The following is a 23,567-nucleotide window of genomic DNA, read 5'->3' on the forward strand; positions in this document are numbered from 1 at the left end:
GTAAGTAATGAAATGGTAGGTTAAGTCTAGAAAAGGAAAGTGGGTTGAATTGGCTGTATAAATTTTTTCGAAAGCTTAAAACCCCTTTTCTTTGAATCAATTAGACCACAAAATAAGAATACTAGAGTTGCAGGACAATACACTTTCAACTGATTAAAAATAAAAATAATAGGTTAATTTGTCCATACACTATGAATCAACATACTAAAATATGAAATCAATCGGCTAAAATTATGAAAAATTATGCAAAAATGCTTAATTCACGAATCTCACTGAAATAACATGCTTTCTTAAACAATATTCGTTCTAATCAATATATCTAACTAGATTATACTACCAGATAACACAAAAACTCACGCACACTTAACAAAGATTTATTTGCTTGGTTTTCTTGAGATTTAAAGGTGAACAAGATGAGAGAAAGAGAATTGCACAATTGTTTTTTTATACTGGTTCACTCAATCAGAGAATTTCACTATTATCAAAAGTTTTACAAAAATCACACCTAGATTACACTTTTGAACAATAGAAACACCAATACTTTTGAATGACACAAATTTCAACCACACCACTGTAAGAAACACACGTACAGATCTGGAATCATACCAGGAACACAACTAGAGACACAAGAACTACATAACTGGATGGTGGCTCTCCCTAGCCAACCAACTCGAGTTTTCCAAGCTTCTACCAAGCCAAAATGCCTCCAAGATCAACTAAGATCTTCTATCTACCACTTACAGCTGTGTGATTGAGAGAGAGAGAGAGAGAGTTTCCAAAGATAAATGATTATTTTCCGTGCTAAAAAACTCAAAAATCGTGACCTAACTCTCTGAGAACCAACTTATATAGTTTGGTCTTAAGTGAATTCAACAGGTTGATTTGTCTATATAATCTGTTGATTTCACTTGACTTAAGTGAAATACGTCGATTGAAAATAATTCAACTGATTGAATAGATTCATACCAAAAACTATATACAATAAGCCCTTCAACTAGTTAAAACCTATACTAACGTATATAAAAGGACACACTAAGACTAAAAAGACATCTAACCTATGTCATATAGACTACAAATAAAGTACAAGTAAATATCATATTCTACACTTTATTTCCATATTTAACACAATAGAAACATGATCATCAAATGGATCTTCATCAATCTACATCTACCACATGTGATCTCATGCATTTTGCTTTATCAAATCCTTGCACCAAGGTTGCTTATTCTAACAATCTCTCCCTAATTTGATAAAGCAACCATCATCGAGTTGAATTGATGAGCTAAGATCCATTGAGAAACCTGAAAAAGATTTTGCATACAAGATTCCAATATACAAATCCACATACAAGCAAAAATGCACAAGCATGCATACATATCACATATGCATATGCTCACCTATCACTAATGTGATTTAAGGTTCAATGCCTGACATATCCATTTTTTACTCATTTAACTCAATTTTACTCATTTTTCTCCCCGTATAGAATTCTGGAGATTTTCAGCAATTCCTACACCTGCAGATCCCTCGAACTCATTACTCATTTCATTTTCCCTGTCAAATTTTCACTCACTTCAATTTATTCCGCTTACAATTAATTAATTATACAAATTAACCCCATTCCATACACCTTTTCCACTGAAGTTCAACTATCTATTAACCTTATAACATCAAAACCCTAATTTCCAATGTGTCTATACAATTTCCTCAAATGAAATCCCAATCACAATGTAATTATCCAATTTTTGACATCCAAAATCAATCCACATATGCAATTCCCTTTTTTCCCCGATCAAAATCAGTCCAGACACCCTAAAACAACAAAGAAATCAAATCATTGTGCTCACGTTGCCTGACGGGTATTCATCACTACCAGGCCCTTCATCCAAAAACCCAGAAAACTAGGTGGCAGACGTGTGACACCTGACGGGTAGTTCTTACCATCATGCGGTTCCTCGTAGGAACCTAGAAATACACTGAAATTTGCATGCGTCGCCTAATGGCTAAGAATAGCCCGCTAGGCGGTTTCTAGAAAATTTCCATAAACACGAATTTTCATAGAATGGAAAGAGTATATGCATCCAGTTAATCATACATTTCATACAATTAAGCGATACGAATTAAAATGAACGGTTCATGCTCGCCTAACATGGTACTCCTTGCTTCCAATTGCAAAAGCTTGGAACCTTGGTGATAACAAACAATCCACTCCTTTTCCACACGTTAATAAGCTCCTAACTTCCACCCTTGGCTCTCCAAAAACTCCTCCTCAAGTGTACAGAGACTGCTCTTATCTTTTCTCTCTAGTGTCTCTCCTCTCTCCTCCCTTAACTCACTTAATTAATCCTAATTACTACAAAAACGAAAATGACATTAAAATTATGTTTAATTGTCATTCGATGGCTATTCCTTGGTGGTTTTCCAGCCCCCTTGGCTACTCCTTTTGACGGCTAGGGTTCCTTACCTTTCTCATTCATGCCAAAAATGCTTTAGCAAAAAAAAAAAAGCTTAGTTTGTGTATACTAAGCTTCGAACACACACCCATGCAATTACCAAGTCAACACATAACCATTCAACCAATTCATGTTTTGTGATAATTTCTATAAATCTAGGATTTTATTATCACTCATCATAAGCAATTATATTACCAAAATAATGCACAATTGGCATAGATAGGACTTGAACACAAGTCCTTTCAACATGACCAAATACTCTCAACCACTTAAGCTAATAATTTTCCACATCATACAAGCTAACATTAATTGTCATAAAGGCTCCCACTACCTCCATTTATTAATTAATTAATTATTTAATTAATTAAATTTCGCGGGTCTTACATACTTGACTTGAAAAAACAAAGAACTTTGGTGGTGCGTATCTTTCAATAAGACATATTTATAGCTTCAGATCCATTATGGATTTGAGGAATCAATTTGAAAAGGAAAATCACCATATATGTTATGTACTTTGCTATCTGACAAATAAAATATACTGTCAATTATTATAGAAAGTTGCTCGTATGATTTTGAAGACAATTGTTTTAGAAATTAAAATATTTAGTCCCAAGTATAGTTTTGACCATTTCTATGTACCAAGGAAATAAAAAAAATAAAATTAGTTGACAAAGCTAGATGTATTTTAGATGCCTCGTGGTGAACGTATAATTGTACCATTTGATAGACAGTTACGAGCCTAAGGAGAAGCAGCTTCTTTAACGTCTCTATGGGAAATTACTTAATTAAATAAATAAATAAATAAAGAATTGAAATTCAATCGTCATAGTTGTTATTATACCCAAACGCGGGAAAATTTAAAATATTATTCAACGTCCCAAAAACTATTTAATAGTAGTAGTAAACTTATTACAATTTTCCAAAATCCGATACAATAGTAAAAACATAGAAAAAATCCCTAGATCATAGTCTCCCAAGCGAGCCCCTCTCTCTGTCTCTAAACGTCAGCAGCATCACCTGTAGCATCATCTCATCCCGTGTAAAGAATAACACGATCATCGTCAAACACAAACAGAAAGAGTGAGCTTATAAATGAAAATAACATATAGTGTAATAGAGTAAAAGCAATACACCCATCTTATTCATCCTTGATAGTTCTTGGCCAAGACCTTATCCCCAAGGCTTTTCAAACTTCATTTCACACAATTAGTTAGTCTTGGACTCAGGATTTATAATGCTCACACAAACCTGCCCACTCGTGGTCCTGCCTCTACGAACCTCGTCGCTCTTAGTCCTGCTCTATGGACCTGCCCGCCTGTAGTCCAACACACGTGATCCACCAGCTACGTACCTCCCCGCACACAACATCCCTCAAGTGTGAGCACAGAACATACAAACCTACCTTGCTCGTATCCTCACACGAGAGTATTAGGATATGAAACTTCCCACTCATATCGTCAGGTGTTCACCACCATCAATGAACCTACCCGCTCATGGCACAACATCTCCCGATCCAAGTCCGCATCATTGCGTCCAAACAACATACATAAGTCAAACCTTCAACACAATCGCTTGCCGCGGTGTAAACGCCGCCAGGCAAAACCTGTGCATACTACCTGGCGGGACATCCTCGTCACCAAGCGTTGCTCGTTGCAGGAACCTCCCTACTGCTCTTATCGTCTGACGGCCACACCCGTGCTGCCAGGCGTTATACCAGTAGCGCACCAGTTCTAGTTTTAACACCCAAAAATGTATTATACTTAGTCCAATTCATCCCAATACCATGTCATATATCCGTAGTTATTACCTAACCCCTGACACATGAACACCTCTCTTGCATTTCCATCTTATGTCATACAACACATATTTATCAAATTATACCCAAACTGGCCAAACTAACATCACCAAGTCATCACCACTTACCAAATCCAAGGCACCAACTCTGATCACAACCCATATTGACCATTCCATGCATTTAAGCAACATGTACGTATCCCACCTTAAGGGATCTAAATTCTCAACATTTCCTAAATGATATTCTAACTCTATCGCACCTCATCTCCACGGTTAGACCACTAATGCAGAATCAACATTCCTCACCAATTTACTTCTAATAAGCCACAATATCCCACTTCCCACATTGTCTCGATCACAAGGAATTCTAATGCCCTATTCTCTTCCAGTTTTATTTTTCCTAATATTTGTTTCCATCCATTCACAAGAGTCTCCCTCGCGACCAGCCAATTCCAACCACAGACCTTGCCTCTGCTCTCGTATCAGATCCTGGTTCAGAAACTCCCTTTTCTACACTTACGATTACCACAAATTTTCCCTAATTCGATCCAAGTTCCATTTCATCAGTACACAATAACCCCTCACAATTTTATTAACTAAAACCTCGATCCTATTGTACTTTACGCACCATGAAATTATCACTCATATCTCCATACCCTAAAAACCAGAACTTTATGGAGTTCCTTGATTTGAACGTAATTCAGCTTTTTACATCCACAAGTTATAATTCACAGGCACTATAACACTAGCAAGAAAATTTTGCAATGACGTATACATAGGAGTATTTTGGAGATCAGTACATCACAAATTGCTGAATAACGTAATAAAATAGTGACCACTACCATGCATCGCCTGACAGTTCTATTTCACCGTCACGCAATTCAAGGACGAACCCAGAAAGCTGGGCAAAAACGATGCGTTGCCTGGCGGTAGGGGATGAGCCGCCAGGCAGTTTCTAGGTAAAAGCCCAGAAATCTATGAAAAACAGCATAAATGGAAAGGAATTTCATGTAGTTTCGTTTATACATGGCACAATATATTATATTCAAATAAAACCAACGTAAACAACTCCCCATACATGAAATCCTTGCTCCCAAGTGGTCTTCCCAAGCCTTTCTTTCAAGAAGTCCAAGAACCTCCCTCTCCTGTACCAAAATTCTCAGCTTCCACTCTTCCACAAGCACGTTTTGTCTTTGAAACCTCCCCCTTCAGCACCACAAAAATGCAGTCCTAATTCCACTTTTAATTCTCTTCTCTCTCAAAGTTAATGTCTCCCTTAATCACCCTTTACTACTAAAACGAAAAATTAATTAAAATTTGCTTAATGGTTATTTAATAACCATTATCAAAATGTTTCTCAACCCATTAGGCTACCTCTCTTGGCAGCTAGGGTTCCTTTGCCTTTATATCTACATGCCAAATAAAATTTTGGCAAAAAAAAAAGTTAATTTCATTCTTAGCAAAGTTTGAACCCACAACCACTAAATCACAAAATACGTGTACAACCAATTCAACCAATCATGTTTCATGATAATTCTTGTAATTTTAGGATTACATTACACTACTCACATTCAATCATAATCTTAAAATAATATGCATATTAAAATATCATACAATTGACAAACATAGGACTTGAACCTAGGTCCTTTCATAGAATCAAAGTACTTTCAACCACTTAAGCAAGTACGTTTCCACGTCATAATAATCCGCATTAAATACCTTAAAGGCTCCTACTACCCACATTTATTAAATAATTATTTATTTATTTATTTAAATTTCTCGGGTCTTACAACTTCACTTCTTTCTTCAGCATGTGGTTGTATTGCTATAGATTCAAACAATGTTCCCATTAACTTTGATAGTTGGCCAAAGGTTCCAAAGTCATACAAGGATGATTGTTTTAACATTTTAAAGGTACATGTTGAGTATAATGTGTTTAACTTTGCTATTCTTGAATTTGGTTTTAGCCCTAATGCATTTATATGATTGATTTTAGTTCTTCTATGCTTTTTACCAATTAGAATTTTCCTTGAAACAATTTGCACCAATTAGAATGTAGATTGACATTTATTCTTTTTTCATTTCGGTTATTAATTCTTATCATGTTTGTAGATTCATCATTTCTTCTTTTTTCTACAAGATTATATACTAACTTTTTTTTCTTTTTTAGAATTTATTTCATTTCCAGGCATTAGAAAGTCTGCTGAATGTTATTATTCCATTTGCATGTCAAGTAAGTTTAGAAATGAAAAGATGAATTTGTGGAACCGTGTTTATGATAGTTCATTATCAAGAGAACAATTAATTGCTAATGTCCCTGATGGTATTCAAAAAGATTAGCGGTCTTCATTTGTTGATTATCATCTGAGTGAAGAGTATAAGGTAGTTTTCACAAATGATTGTTATGAATAACTATTTTTTTGTCTTTTCTTTTAATTAATAACTTACTTGTCTTAGAAATTAAGCAAGAGAAATATTAAAGTTAGAAAAGCGCAAAAAATTCCTCATACTGGTGGTGCAAAGCTTTTGTCTACAAAACAACATGAGATGGTAATTATTTGTTCATTGTTGAGTTTAATTAAAATTCATAGAGTGTTTTATTGTTCTTATATGCTCATATTTATTAGGAAGTAAACCTTGGACGTGTTATGGGTAGAGGAAAGTTGTATATTAAGACTCATAAGAAAAGAAATGGGTCTTATGTCAATGAAGAAACAAAGTCTATTGCGGTAAGTTTAGTTAAAGTATTTATAAATTCGTATAATTTTGCAATATGTTTTCACTCTGATTTTTATATACTGTTACAATATTATGATTTTTCATCTGTATTCTATGATTGGCAATTAGATAAAGTCGAATGCAACAAACCTATTTATTTGATAAAATATTGGTTAGATCACAAACTGGTTTATACAATTGTTTACTAAATTTCTAAACAAGTTCTAAAATGATTGATGTTGGAAGAACTTACTGCACGAAAAGTCCTAAAATATTGAGTATCTTGGATTACATTATAGAATTGTGGTTTCTTCGTGTACCTTCCTTGGGGTACTCAATATGTTTAAAATGTCCATATTTTCATTGTGAATTCAGTAACCTTTTTTTTACAGAAACAATATTCAAGTTGATTACAATATTCATCTTTTAGTTTTAGTTTCAATATTCATCATCTACTTTTATATTTACAGGAGAAAATGACACAGGAAATGAGTCAAAATGTTAATTCTAATGAAATCTCAATTGATGATTGTGTTAGTAAAGTGTTGGGAAAGAATCATTCTGGTTGTGTATGTTGCTTAGGACTAGGAGGTCTTCATAGTGTTGTATTTCTATACACGACTAGATTTAGTAATCACTACAAGAAATCAACTTATTATCTCCGCTAGTTTTTCGTACGTAATTGACTTTTCTGTTACCCATGAATGTATAAATTATCTACGACTACTCTTCGTAGATAAAATAAAATTATCTACGAAAAATATTTCGTAGATAAATTCTCCTAGATAATAGTCAATTTTCTTGTAGTGAATGTAGGGCACAATTTCTCAAATTCTCAAATTCTCCTAGATAATAGTCAATTTTACTATTTTTCCAAGTGGTTAAATGATCTAGAAACTGTAGAAATTCTATGGGAAACCTGAAAGGTAGTAGTTTAGGTGTAGTAATGGCTATTAAACTTTAAATTTGAATTAATTTCGCTTTTATCATTTTATTTATTTATTTTGGACTGAATTGGTGAGGGAAAAGAGTGAGTGAGAAAGCAAAAGGTTATAGAGTGTGGTAGCAAGGAGAATCATAGAGGGGACTGGAAAACGTGGCATAGAGGGAAAGAGTGAGGGTTGAAAGGGAGTTGGAGAGGATACAAAGAGTGAAGTCTTTGGAGAACAAGCGCGAATCATTATAATTGCATCTGGAACAAGGAAATCGGGTAAGGGGAGCTCACTTTATCTTTATAATTATTTGTGGTACAGTTTGGCTGCTTGTTTAATTTTATTTTTGAGGAAGTTTTCGAAACCAAATTGGTCATTATGGTGCAACCATAGTTTTGAACAAATTGCATTGTTTTTCTTTAGAAGACAATGTTTATTTGTTTTATTGGTGAAGTGTTTTGTAGCAGATGTATAATTTTGTGGATTGAATGCATAGTGGGTGATTTTATCTTGTCCTAAATATTCTATGCAATTTGTTAGATGTGAATAGTACTTTACAAACCAAAATGTCGAGCAATTAACAGAAAGAAAAAATATTATCACAGTTTGGTATTACTAGATGCAAAGTGTTCGTTCTTTATTTAAACAATGATAGGTTGATTTATAAAGTGATGTAGAATTTTGGTAAAAAGTGTGGTGTGATGTTTTTTTTAGAATACTAATAATTGAATTATACGTGAAAGTTTTGAATATATTTTCTGGCATAGATATTAGTATTATAATAATATATATGTGGCGGAAATGTATATATGCGTGTAGAGTATGAATTTAAATTGTTGGAAACAATTCTAATTAGATGGTAAGTGAATTTGGAGATATAGGTAGGACTAGTTTTGCAACAGGTTTGGTAATATATATATATATATATATATATATATATATATATATATATATATATATATATATATATATATATTTATATATATATATATAAATATTATTAATTGGAGATATTTAAACTAATGAATCGGGGTAGATAAAAGAAAAGAAAATGTATATGATTTTTTTATATAGAAACAAAATATGTTATTAAATTGATTACGTGGGAGTGTTAATATTCCATCTATCATGTATAATAATTTGGAAAGGTGCAGATTTGTTTTATAAATGAAAGGTAATCATTGATTTTTTTGGTAACTGTAGAAATTACATCTATTATAGTATTAATGTTATGTTATGACTGTGGTTGTTTTTTTTTTACGCTAAAAGAATGATTGATAATTATTATTGGGATTTCTTCGTATAACCGCCAGTAGCAACTATAACTAGCTAGGGGTGCTAAAATGATTTTTATAACTTTTTGGCATGAAAAGGAAGTTTTGTGGTTTAAGGGTTGGCAACGTTAAAGAGTGACACTTTTACTAATTTGGTTTAATTAAAATTATGTATAATGGTAAGGAGATGATTTCTGAATTTTCAAGTTTTCTAGTTATGAAATTTTTAGGTTGTAATTAATTTTTTTAAAGGGGTCTTGCTGCAGGATAATTCTATTAGGTGTAGCATATTAGTTATACAAAAATATAATGTTTATATATATATATATATATATATATATATATATATATATATATATATATATATATATATATATATATATATATATATATATATATATATATATATATATATATATATACTTTGTACTATAAATCTAGTAAGTACGATATTGATTTATATTAAATTAATTATGTATATAAAAGGAAATTAATTATGGAGAAAAGAGAACATAATATTTTTTATTATGCATGTAATATTTGTAAAGAGCATGTTGTTCAAGCTTCTTTCATTGATCATACCCACGTGTAAAGACTTTCACATACATTTAATAATTTAATAAATAAGTAAATAAAGAATAATAAAACTTGGCAAAATAGAATATTTTCGATAAAAAAAAGTAAATAAAAAATAATTTTAAATAAAATTGATAAATGAAATATTGGTTAACATATGTTGTATACAAACGTTATTATTTCATTTCAAAAGATGTGAAACGACATTTTAATGTTACGTTGCTGCACTCATAAATATGCATTTTTCAGTTTGGATTTGGCCATAATGTTAAGAACCGTTTTGATTGTGGTTTTAAAAGATTACCGTTGCTTTCTCAGTTGGCCATGGGTTTGCATGCTCCTCCCCCATCTATAAATAAATGTCATTAACCTCTTCCAAAGACACACCACTTGAGCTTTCTTTCTTCTCTTCTATATCTTCTACTATATTTTCTAGTTCTTCTTTTCCTTCCTTATTCTGGGTCTAATTATTTACTCTTTCAAGAGTACTTTCTTGCGAGTTCTGAGATCCTCGAAAGATCTGAGAAGTTCCTGTTGCATCCTGGGGGGCTTGCGCAACACAACGCGGATAAGTCCTTAAGGGCAGTGATTTTACACGCTTCAAGAAGTACCTTTTGTTCGTGATTTGTCAGTTATTTACAACAATCTTAAGGGCTTATGGCTAACAACAACAACAACCCTACTACGCTGGAGAATCAAAATAGTTCTAGAACTCCGACCGTCTTTGTGAAACCATTTACGGATGTATCAAAAACTGAGGTATTCTCTGTGCAGAACTTCCGACGCTGGCAAGAACGTGTGTCTACTCTTCTAGACATGTATGGAGTAGCTATGGCTCTCTCAACTTCAAAACCTGACGAATCCAGTGCCAAACAAGTTGAAGATTGGACTTATGCAAACAAGGTATGCCGACACACCTTACTTAGTGCCTTGTCTAATGATTTATTCGATGTGTATTGCTCATATAAGGAAGCGAAAAAATTTTGGGATTCGTTGATTCTCAAATATAGCGTTGGTAGATGATCGAAGATAAAGACATAAAGATTCAAATCAACAAATATCACATGTTACTTGAAGATATCAAAGTAGAGAACATACTTCTGCTTGATGAGTTTGTTTCAAAACTTTTGATAGAGAAATTGCCGTCATCCTGGACTGACTATAAACAACAGTTGAAACATAGACACAAGCAAATGACGCTTCAAGAGCTCATTACACACATCATAATAGAAGACACCAACAGGAAAGAGAGTGCTACTGCAAGGGCCAAAGCACTATCTACAAAGGCAAACGTGGTAGAAGACAAACCTACTTCAAAAAGGTACGAGAACAAACCTGATCACAAAAGAAAAAATAACTTTCAAAATTCCCGTCCCAATGGATCTAACCCCGTCTTTAAGAAAAAGGGTAATCGCTTTGTATGTGGGAAGCCAGGCCATCATGCACCTTAGTGTAGGCGCAGAGCAAGAAACGACAATCCTCCTAGGGCAAATATAGCCCAAGGGGAAGATACTATAGTTGCGGTCATTTCTCAAGTAAATCTGACGACCAATGTGAGCAAGTGGGTGGTAGACTCTGGTGCTACCAGGCACATCTGTGCAAACAGGAGTGCTTTTACCTCCTACACTAGTGTAGTGGATGGAGAAGAACATGTTTACCTTAGTAATTCTAGGACAACTCCAGTCCTTGGAAAAGGAAAGGTTCTTCTAAAACTCACATCTGGGAAGACTCTGGCCTTGAGTGATGTTCTACATGTACCCTCTATCCGAGTTAATCTAATCTCTGTAGCATTACTGGGAAAAGTGGGGGTTAAAGTGTCATTCAAATCTGACAAGATTGTAATGACAAAAAATAATATTTTTGTGGGGAAGGGATATTGTGATCAAGGTCTTTTTGTACTCAATATTTTAGAAATTATAAATGAATCATGTTCTTCTTCTTATATCGTTGACTCATATGATGTGTGGCATGCTAGATTAGGACATGTGAATTCCTCGTATGTTATGAAATTGCAACGACTAGGATTAATTAATATGCATGATAAACAAAGTGGTAAATGTGATGTATGTGTAGAATCCAAAATAACTAAGAAAACATGTTATCCTGTAGAACGTCAAACATAATTGTTAGGGTTAATTCATACTGATCTAGCTGATTTAAAACAAACCATGTCTAGAGGTGGTAAAAATTATTTTGTAACCTTTATAGATGATTATTCTAGATATACCAAAGTGTACTTAATCAAACGTAAGGATGAAGCCTTTGATGTGTTTTTAACTTATAAAGTAGAAGTAGAAAATCAATTGAATAAGAAAATTAAGAGGATTAGATCAGATAGAGGTGGTGAATATGTTTTATTTAATGACTTTTGTGTGAAAGAAGGTATTATCCATGAAGTAACCCCACCATATTCACCAGAGTCTAATGGAGTAATTGAGAAGAAAAATAGAACTCTTAAGGAAATGATGAATGCCATGCTTATTAGTTCTAATGCACTAGATAACCTTTGGGGAGAAGCCCTTCTTACTGCATGCTTTTTACAAAATAGGATACCTCATAAGAAAACAAGTAAAACTCCCTATGAGTTATGGAGAAGGTATCAACCTAATCTTAAATATTTGAGAGTGTGGGGGCACTACAAAAATTTTATATATTAGCTACAGAAAATTTCGTAGCTGATCCGTAGCTAATCCGTAGCTAAACCATTTTGCGACAGATTAACTATCAAATTGCTAGGAAATTTTCCGTAGCTAAATACATGTAGCTAATTAGAGAGGGATAAAATTCGTAGCTAATCTGTAGCTAATTCATAGTTAATCCCTCTCTATTCCCTCTCTAATTGAAGTAAACAAGTTTTACAATTTCTAGCTAATTTGTAGCTAATTCATAGCTAATCCCTCTCTATTCCATCTTTAATTGAAGTGAAAAAGTTTTAAAATTTCTAGCTAATTCGTAGCTAATTCATAGCTAATCCCTCTCTATTCCATCTTTAATTGAAGTGAAAAAGTTTTAAAATTTCTAGCTAATCCGTAGCGAATCTGTCGCAATTCTATTGTCGCTAATCCGTAGCTAATCTGTCGCAAATCTATTGTCGCTAATCCGTAGCTAATCTGTCGCAATTTTGTTGTCGCTAATCCGTAGCTAATCTGTCGCAATTCTGTTGTCACTAATCTGTAGCTAATCTGTCACAATTTTGTTCTCGCTAATCCGTAGTTAATCTGTCACAATTTTGTTGTCGCTAATCTGTAGCTAATCTGTCGCAATTTTGTTCTCGCTAATCGGTAGCTAATCTGTCGCGATTTTTTCCCCGATAATCCGTAGCTAATCTGTAACTAATTTGTTTCAATTTGTTTCTCGCTAATCCGTAGCTAATTTGTCGCAATTCTTTTATCACTAATTTGTATCACAATTGATTAGTTAATTTATTGCAATTCTATTAATCTCCTATAAATATTATTTTGTTAATTGCAATTACTTAATTGTTATTCACTCTCTATTATGAGTCATGTCCATAAACTTATGCGTATAATAAAAAAAGAAGACAAAGAAAATAAATTATTCACAAAATGTGTCTAAATACCTCCAATATTTGCAATACCTATTTAAAAAGGATAGATAATCAATCCTACAATGATCAAAGTATATCCATCCAACAGTACAAAACAAGATAAAAGTTTCCACCAATGTATAATAGTTTTAGGACACAAAAGCATTGGAGGGTATCAACAAAAAGTAATGCATCAACACAATTAAAACACAAACAAAGTTTTGGATTCTTTAAGACATGTCTTCATTCTTGTTTCTTCAAAGCAGACAATAATTCTCTCTTAAAAGATTGCATTTGCTCTTGCATCTGTTGTTGCATAGTTGCTTGCATTTCTGCTTGTGCCTTCATTTGTGCTTGCATTAAGGCTTGCATATCAGTCTGTGCTTGCAACTGTGTTCTCACCTGCTCTTGCAAATTAGATATTTGTGTAGTCAGTGTAGTGATTTCTTCAGTTGTTGGATTTAGATTTTGGGAAGAGGGACCTTCAACTGTTGAGGATGAAACATGTGGGCCAATGCCAAGATCCAAACTGTGACCAATTCCATAAATTCTACCTTTCCTATTTTCACCACCTGTTTTTATCCAAATACCAGAGTCAACTATAGGATGCTTTGACGTGTCTTCCCCATATTTTTCAGTCATAGCATTTTCATATGATTCCTACATCAAATCAATATGTTAGCAATATTATATAAATAAGTAGTTTAACATTTATAAAATAAACATATTCTTACAATGAAGCTTTTTGCTTTGTTGGACACATATTGACCATCTTTTCGTTTGTGAACTTTGTTGTATAATTCACCATAAGAAATTGGGCGTTTGTATTCTTCTTCCTGTAAAAATAATGCAATTTATGTATAAAAACTTATTACTTTCCTTAATGACAGTAAAATGACATATTCATCTTACTTTCTGCCATATTAGTGTGGAAGTTGGTTTATATCAAAACATGTACAATATAACTCCATCTCTCTGTATCATATCTCCTTTTAGTAAGTTATTAGCTAACCAATTCCAAAATATTTATTTCTTTCTATCAAGTGACCAACTCATTTCTATCTGACAGACAATTGCTATCTGATATTACATTTTGAATGTGACAAATTACAATGCATTATATTTGACTTATAAATTCAAATGTGAAAAGTAAGAGTACCATTTTTTTCAAGTGTTGTCCAAAGCTTCGTGATCCTGCTGTGTGAATCATGGCATCAGGCTTGGCAGCCCTATTGCTCTTACCTGCAGTAGACTTTTTTTTCCATTTTTTTGTTGCCCATATGTCTACTAATCCATCCCACATCTCAGTCCTAATACCTCTTGGTCCAAAACCTTTTAAGTCTTGAATATTGTCTGAATTTGTCCTTTCTTTCGCCTTTTTTCTCGCCTTAGATAAAGAGTCAGAATATCGATCCATGCATGTTAAATTCCAAACCTTTCTTGCTATACAACGATCATAAGTTGATGAAAAACGATACTTCTCCTACATCAATATAATGATTAATTTATAATACAATAATTGATACAAAAATATTTCATTACGTTAACTAAATGATTACTAACCATAAACTCATTGAACAGAATTTCTTTCATATCAACAGAATATTTTTTTCAATTTGGTGCTGGATTAGGCATCCTCATGAGCAACTCAGATATAATATCTCGAGTCACTGAATCTGGAACAAACCTCCTCCTATAATTTCATACACTTAGTTTATATAAATTATGATTTGGTAATAAAAGTTAAAGAATTGATAATTAAGTTTAGTTTAACTTACGGGTTAGTAATTTTTTGCACAGATATAATAGGTCTCCTATGAACTTCATTGTGAGAATTTTCACTTGAAGGCTCCTCCTGAAATTGTGGGTTAGCACATGTTGGGGCAACACAAGATTGGTTAGCATCAATTGGTGGGGTGGTGTCTATTGATTGATCACCATTGGTTGAATGGCCAACATCATCTGATGGTTCATGGATTGAAGTAGCACCTAAGAAAAAAAATAATGAAACAATACCTTGTATTTAAAAAACTTTAAAAAAAGTTAATAAATAAGACATCATTAAAGTATTTGTACTATACCTGGTGAATGCAAACAAGGATTTGGGTCTAAAGAGTTAATGAGAGAGTGAGTAGGATGGAATGGAGTAATAAAACCTCGACCTCTCCCTCTTCCTCTTCCTCGGGGCATTTTGAGATTATCAAGTGAACCAAATGTAACTTAGCTTGTAACAAGGATTGTCAGTTAGTAATGTCATTCAAGCCTTGTGTCCGCAGATGAATTTCTTATAAAAAAGAGAGAGAAAGTTGATTAAACATGTCGAAAGAAGACCAATGAATCATACAGATGCTACACTACTCAAGAAAAAAATTCTATGCTTTGCCTCCTCCTACTATGTTCTACTATACCCTCCTCCTTTCTCTGTTCTACCAACCACACTATAAGTTTGTTATAATATTTCAAACCTGAATATTACAGAAAAAATTAGTTGAATTTTTCTGTGTTCAATTATTATTAATTAACAAATAAAAGCAAAACACAAATGCATACAAAGTTTGTTTATTTATGGCCTTTTCTTGTCCCTCCAGCAACTTACAATTTCTCAATCCAAAACTCAACCCTCTCCCTCACTTCTCTCTCTCTTTCTCTCTCTCTCTCTTATAATATTATCTTCACTGTCCATAACCATATCTCCATGCAGAAAAAATTTAGAAAATAAATAAACTAGTTTTAAGCATGTTTAGTGAAGCTAGGCTTTTCTGAATTGAACATTTTGCAACATTAGCAAGGAAATTTAAATTGATCAACCAATGAGTTACAAAGAGCTAAATTAAAATGTTTGGATTTGTTGCTTCATTTGTAAGGATTTTTTTATTTCAAGAAAACATTTTCCACTTTCACAAAAATAAAGGCTACCAAATTATCACCTCTGAGACATTACGATTGCTTTCATATGACTTCCATGGTTGAGGTTCCACCACAAAAATGCTACCCTGCATAAAAGAAAGAATATATTTTTAACATACAACAAAATATAATTACATCATGTCCATTATTAAATAAAAAAGTAAAGATTAATCCAAGCTGGAACAAAAAGAAAAGTAAAAAGTCTATGGAGTAGAGGGAGGAGATGGAACTTGAGAAAGAGAGTAGAAGAAAACATCCATGACTACAAGGATAAAGAGAAAGGAAGGGGTGGGAGTAGATTTGCAGAAGAGATCATGTGCAACCATATACCTTAATATGATGTTCATCTCACCATAAAAACCTTATCTGACCAAATAGGTCCCAATATATCATATGCCTTTTTTCAGTTTCAGTGGTCAAGACATTTAGTAGAAATAAAAACAATAGGATGATGAAAGGAGATAATACTTACAGGTCGGAGCAGTTTCCAAATCTCTAAAAACAAAATAATTAAGCTGCCATCTCCCCAGTTTAGATGTATCCACTTTGTTACACTCAAACTACAAAGGAAAAGATAACTTACATAATAACATAAGCAGCACATTGAAGACGATTCATCACAAGCGTATTCAGATAATGACGTTAAAGAACAGGGGTTAAGTCAAAACCAACTTGAGAATGTCTTTCTTCATGGAGCTTAATAATTCAAAACGCAAGTGCTTGGTGATTGATGCACATCTACTTACCTTATGAAATGTAAAAGATACTTTCATAAGTAATCACATAAGAAAACACAATATCACTACTATTAAATAAACTTACGTACATTCATTCATAGCCACTCATCGTCTGAGTTATCTAAATCATAATTTGAATCATCCAACTCCTCGTCTAAATCATTTAACTTTATGTCTTCATCCAGAAGCTCATCATTGTCATTGAAAAATTGATCATTATGCACATTGTGTATCGGATAATGAACATCATCCATGTTTACCTCTTCCATTGGGGCATTATCATCAAACAATTGTATTTCCTCGTCATCCAGAACAATATTTGTCATTCCCATTGATCCATCATCTTGAAAATAATCATTAACAACTTTCTCATTTGAAAAATCCTCATCATTTTTTAATGTCTCAACCATAAATAATTTTGGTCTAACCTTGCAAGTTGTCCACCAATCAGCATTATTTCTACCCTTATTATGTGGATACCTTGTATAGTACACTTGTTGAGCTTGTCCAGTTAATACAAATGGCTCATTTGACTGAAGCTTTGACTTATGCTTAATATCAACCAACCCATATTTATCAACTTTAACACCATGGAAAGGATCAAACCAATGACACCGTAGGATAATTATTTTGTTTTGATATCCAGGATATGACAATTCTAATATTTCTTCAATAATTCCATAATAGTCCAAATCATTTTCACCGTATATATTTCCTCTAACACATATCCCATAGTTCATGGTAGATTTATTAGCTCTGTATTCCTTAGTATGAAATCTATATCCATTTACTATTAGACCATTATAGGAAGTTACAATCTTAATCGGACCGTAACTTATCTCTCGAATCAATCGATCCTCAACTTGACCAGCAAGCACCTATAGAGGATTACATAAAGAAAATATATAATTATATCACTTAATAAAACAAATATCAAATTAACATTTAAACTGTAATGAGAAACAACTCACTTGGTGCTTCAACCACCTATTGAAATCTTTATCTCGAGATATCAATATTTCATCGTCAGAGATATTAGGATTTGTTTCCTTTAATGAATCCTCAAATTTCCTAATACAGACAACAATTAATATCATAACTAAGTTAATTATGAATAAATAAATAACAAAAAGAAAAACTTACTATAGGTATGGTCCTACTTCTTTGCAATTTACAATGACGTATGTCTCAGCAATATGGAGTTCCTCCTCTGTTAATAATCTATTATGGCCTTTACCAATAGGACGACATGGGTGTCTAAAAATAGATAACTTTTCTGTATTTTTATCTTCACCACCATCATCGTTACGAGAAACTTGAGTACGCCTTGTTTGAATGGATGGATTAAAATACATAGAAGCAAAATTAGAAATTTCTTCTAAAACATATGCTTCACAAATGGACCCTTCAACCTTTGCTTTATTTCGAACCTTTCTTTTCAAATATAACATGCATCTCTCAAATGGATACATCCATCTATATTGCACAGGTCCTCCGACCTTAACTTCATGTGGGAGATGTATAACCAAATGTTCCATTGAATCAAAGAATGCTGGTGGGAAAATCTTTTCAAGCTTACAAATTGTTTCGATGATAGAAATCTTAGCGTGCTCCATGACAGAAGCATGCACTGCATTTGCACAAATCTCTTTAAAAAACAAGCTGACCTCTGTTAAAACACCCCATATAGGCTTTGGCAACATATCACGAAATGCTAAAGGAATAAGTCTTTGCATAAAAACATGACAATCATGACTTTTCATCCCATATATTTTCCCCTCATCTACATTAATGCAACGTGAAATGTTAGACGCATAGCCATCTGGAAACTTTAGTTGTTTTATCCATTCACACACCATTTTTCTCTGGTCAGAATTCAAGACATATGTTGCCTTTGGTTTTTTATACTTCTCATTCTCCAACACCAACTCTAACTTGGGACGTTTACATATCAACCTCAAATCTTGTCTTGCATTTGCAGTATCTTTTGTCTTGGCCTTTATGTCCATCACAGTGTTGAAGATGTTGTCAAAAACATTTTTTTCAACATGCATGACATCTAAATTGTGACGAATCATATTAGTAGACCAATAAGGCAATTCCCAAAATATGCTCTTCTTAACCCAATTATGTGTTTTACCAAAGTCGGGTTGCTTTTGCTTGCTTGATTTCAAGCCAAACGTAACTTTTTGAAGTTGATTTACTTGATTTATTACATCTATGCCACTAAATTCTTGTGGTAGTAAAGAGTTCTCAACTATTGACTTCTTAAAAGAGCATTGATCACGACGAAATGAATGATTGATAGGTAAAAATCGACGATGACAATCAAACCAACAAGGTTTACCACCATTCTTCAAAGTAAATGAATTAATATCCCCCATACAATAGGGACAAGCAAATTTTCCATGAGTACTCCATCCAGACAACATTCCATAAGCTGGAAAATCACTTATTGTCCACATTAATGCTGCTTTCATAATGAAATTCTGTTTTTTCCATGCATCAAAAGTATTAATCCCAATATCCCATAAGATCTTTAACTCATCGATTAGAGGTTGGAGATAAACATCTAAACTTTTACCAGGTGATTTGGGTCCAGGAATCATAAGAGTAAGAAATATGTATTCCCTTTTCATACACATACTTGGAGGAAGATTGTAAGGTGTTAAAAAAACCGGCCAACATGAGTATGGGCTACTTGAATTACTAAATGGATTAAAACCATCCGTGCAAAGTCCAAGCCTGACATTTCGTGGATCCAAAGCAAACTTAGGATGAGTTGCATTAAATTTTTTCCAAGCCTCTGCATCAGCTGGATGTGTCATCATTAATTCATGTTGGCGTACTCCATCTGCATGCCATCGCATATATTTTGAAGTATTAACAGACATAAAGAGGCGTTGAAGTCTTGGAATAATGGGGAAATATCTTAACACTGAGTAAGGCACATCCTTGTTTTTTGTTGTTGTCTTGGGTTTAAATCGTGGTTCTTTACACACCAAACAAACATTCTTGTCACTGTTTTCTTTGTAATATAGCATACAATGATTAGGACATGCATCTATCTTCTCATATCCTAATCCCAATTCACTCACCATTCTCTTTGATCTGTACAAATTTTCAGGCAACCTTTCTGACTCTGGAAGCATGCTTTTGATTATAGCAATCATTCGATCATAACAACTAACACTCATGTTAAACTCTGACTTCAAGTTTAGGAGTTGTGTTACTGCAGACAATCTTGTATGATTCTTACAACCATCCCATAAAGGTTCATCAGCATTCTTTAATAAGTTAAAAAACTTCTTAGCTGATGGATTTGGATCCTCTTCCACTTCTTGTACTTCTGGATTTGATCTAATGGAAAAGGCATTCATAACCATATCATGATATGGATTTGTATTCTCTTCAACACGATCTTGGCCAGAAGACACAACATCTGCCCATCTTTCTTCACCATGAAGGGTCCAATTTGTGTAACCATCCATAAATCCATGGTGATACAAGTGTTTTTCAACATTAAATGATATATCCCAATAACGATTCCTACATTTTCCACATGGACAAGGAATGCGTCCTGTTACATCAGCAAATTTTGGATCTCTTTTAGCTACTTGAATAAAGCCATCAATGCCATTTCTGAACTCCTCAGTAACACTACCAAATTGATCTTTTCTTCGCAACATCCATCCTCTATCAGGTCTCATTGTCCTTATAGTTGGTCTCAAAATAAAAATCTACTCCAAAGAATTGTATCAAAAAATTCAGTAGAGAGATACAAGTTACTCCAAATTGATGCCACACGTCATAAAATTTAGATAATAGGAGATAAATACAATCAGAGTTAATCAATGTAACATGTTAAAATGATAAAGGATAAAATGAAAGTATATGACTCTTATCACACAAATGATTTTTTTATTAATTACAAATTTCTCATATTAAAACTAAGAGGTAATAATCAAGATATTCTGTAGATGAGAATAGCTTCCATCAATTAAGATTTCAAACATTACAATGACTTCTCTTTTGCAGCTATATGTACAAGGGTATAAAAAAAATCACAAATTTGAATAAAATAATATTTAAAAAATAACTTTACCTAGGAAAATATCAATTGAATGACTGTCACGACATTTCTGTTGTATTGTGCAAGCAAATGTATGGCATCACCCCTAGGCAAAGCTAAAAACTCCTACACTCACAAAATTCGAGCATTAGAACAGACTTTGTATGTCAAATAAGTTGTATGGAAAACTCTCTTCAAAGCTAAAACACTCCAACAATAAGAATCATGATGACTATAAAAACTAAAACCAACATTTTTTACATGCTATTATTTAGTAGCCATAAGAGAAAGAATAAATATCATAGAATTGACGTAGAAGTACCACTCAAGTTCAAAACAAAACGGAAGTTTCCTACAAGTTCAAAATCCCAAAATGTATACTTATGCATTTTATTTAATCTACCTGTAAAAGAATAAATAATATTTGATAACATAGCAATGAGAATGGGTCTCAAAACAAACTAAAATAAAACGGGAATGGGACAAAATAATAGGAAAAAGAAACAAAATAATTCATGTAACTACATTTTTATTGTTTTAAAAAAATGCAAATTTGCATTACAGTGAAACTAAACCTTTCCAATATATTTATTGAAAAATCAAAACCTATCATGGAAAGCTTGAATAGGTGTTTTTTATATTTATTGAAATATTGGGAGTTCTTTCTAATAGTATGGTTTTTAACATTTCTGATATATAAAAGATAAGAATGATGGAGTGACCTATGCAGACATGGAATGTCTATAACTCGTACCATCAAGCATATTTTCAAGTGCCACCAAAGAAAAATGATACATAATAGGTGTAAATTTGCCAATAGTTAATAATCCTATCTTACCAAGTTTGGCAATCTCAATTCTTTATATGAAAAAACCACCACTGCAACAAATAAAAGACTTCAGAAAGCTAGTGATTGAAAGTACATAATGGGAAATGTTCATTGTCGAATCACCTATTATCTCTTAGGTCCAAAACAAATGCATTAACATTATCCGTAATGTATTGATTGCTTATTTGATAGCACCTGCAGGGAGGGACATCCACCAGAAAGTAAGGAAAAAACAAATACAAACAATTATCAATATATTCAATAATGTAAATCATACTTAATCTGAATTGAAAGTGTACAATTCCTATCCAATGATTCCTTTAATGTGTCAAATGATTTGTTGTATATAAATGGAAATTAGAATGTGAACATAGTTTTCTCACTGCTCCTCTCGTTTAATGTATAAAATACACTTTTAAAAATAAAATATAAGATAATAACATTTGATTAAAACTATAGAAAAGAAACCTATACCAAGTGTAAGAGATTTTGACGAACATATATGTGCTACCTTCTTCATTGTGAGCATGGTCACATCTTTAAAGGATGAAATGTGGTTTATATATTTTAACATGAAATAAATAATAGAGTGAAATTAAATAATAAATCTGTAATTCTAATGTCAAATTTTAAAAATAGTTTCATTCAAAACATAGAGGTATTGTTGAAAATTCTTCGACAGCCATATAACATATACTCAAATGAACATGAAATGGATTCCAGAAGCTCATATGCCTAGCTATAGCATGTACACTGTTGACAACATTCTAAGCATTGGTTTTCTTTATACCAACCAAATTAAGCATTGCATATCTTCTTAATAAACTTGTAACATCGAAAGCACTGCATTGAAATATATTTGATGGAAACATCCAATTTGTTCTTGAATGGAATTTGCTATTCAAATCCTAAAACCCTAAAATAGTTTAATCAATCAAAATCCTAAAACTTAAAATACCTTATGTCAGCTTTTTTCACTTTCAATCTCTAAAAATCTAGACCATTTACCGAGAAGAGTGTTATCCTTGGAAGATTGAGACGATGAAAGAGAGTATATGAAACAGGAAAATCGAAAATTGAAAAAAAAATGGAGGAAACCACGTACCTATGAGCACAGCTGAACTAAGAACACAAAGACGAAGGATTCAGAGTATGAGTGAGGAAAAGAACGACCAAAGTGTGAGTGAAGAAGAAAGTGAACATTTGAGGGTTTGTAAATGTGAACGAGAAGCACGGAAACGAGACAAAAGTTGAAGATGTGAAAAAGTAGCCCGTTGGTCTCTTTCAAAAAATTAAAAAAGATAGTTTCTAAATAGAAAAAATCTATAAAAAAAAAAAGGAAAACCGCTTTACTAATTTTCATTTTAAACTATCTTAGTAAATAAAAAATATCACTGTTAAAGTATACATAAGCTATCTCCTTCTTTGATTTATATTTTTATTAAACTTATAATTTTTTTACTAAAATTAAAATTTATATATCTAATTTCCTCTTTTATTTATTATATATTTTAATTAATTTATTAATATCTATATTTATATTTTAATATATACAATTATATTTAAAAATATTTTTTAAATTTTAAAATTAAAAATATTTCAAATTAAAAATATTTAAATTAAAAGTAATTTTAAAATATTTAAAATAAAAGTAATTTTAAAATATTAATGTTAAAAATAAATTTAAAATATTTAAATTTAAGATAATTTTAAAATATTTAAATTAA

At 32.5% G+C, this 23,567-nt stretch overlaps 1 protein-coding gene and 2 pseudogenes across 3 annotated transcripts; 1 reads left to right on the forward strand and 2 right to left on the reverse strand.

Annotated features, from left to right (window-relative positions):
- Positions 1–6,474: 6,474 nt before the first annotated feature.
- Positions 6,475–7,634, forward strand: LOC146883576 (uncharacterized; annotated as a pseudogene).
- Positions 7,635–13,317: 5,683 nt separating this feature from the next.
- Positions 13,318–23,095, reverse strand: LOC114162826 (uncharacterized). Of its 2 annotated transcripts, XM_028046804.2 has the most exons (11): positions 22,946–23,095; positions 21,964–22,035; positions 21,850–21,890; positions 21,045–21,137; positions 16,675–16,762; positions 15,377–16,288; positions 15,074–15,284; positions 14,859–14,988; positions 14,455–14,778; positions 14,030–14,131; positions 13,318–13,955 (listed from the first exon to the last, which is right to left on the reverse strand). In XM_028046804.2, the coding sequence occupies exons 8-11, from the start codon at positions 14,886–14,888 to the stop codon at positions 13,539–13,541; spliced, it is 873 nt and encodes a 290-aa protein (XP_027902605.1). In that variant the 5' UTR covers positions 14,889–14,988; positions 15,074–15,284; positions 15,377–16,288; positions 16,675–16,762; positions 21,045–21,137; positions 21,850–21,890; positions 21,964–22,035; positions 22,946–23,095; the 3' UTR covers positions 13,318–13,538. The 2 variants fall into 2 exon arrangements, with proteins under 2 accessions (XP_027902605.1, XP_085523181.1); XM_085667055.1 differs by lacking the exon at positions 14,859–14,988 and having other exon boundaries at positions 22,946–23,093.
- On the reverse strand, positions 16,759–20,960 carry LOC114163475 (uncharacterized; annotated as a pseudogene). The gene is made up of 3 exons (XR_014984669.1): positions 18,083–20,960; positions 17,911–18,010; positions 16,759–17,817 (listed from the first exon to the last, which is right to left on the reverse strand). The product of XR_014984669.1 is annotated as an uncharacterized LOC114163475 (transcript).
- Positions 23,096–23,567: the final 472 nt, after the last annotated feature.

The sequence above is a fragment of the Vigna unguiculata genome, chromosome 9, assembly GCF_037176805.1.
Source record: "Vigna unguiculata cultivar grain cowpea cultivar isolate G323 ecotype 2 chromosome 9, ASM3717680v1, whole genome shotgun sequence".
Classification (NCBI taxonomy): Eukaryota; Viridiplantae; Streptophyta; class Magnoliopsida; order Fabales; family Fabaceae; genus Vigna; species Vigna unguiculata.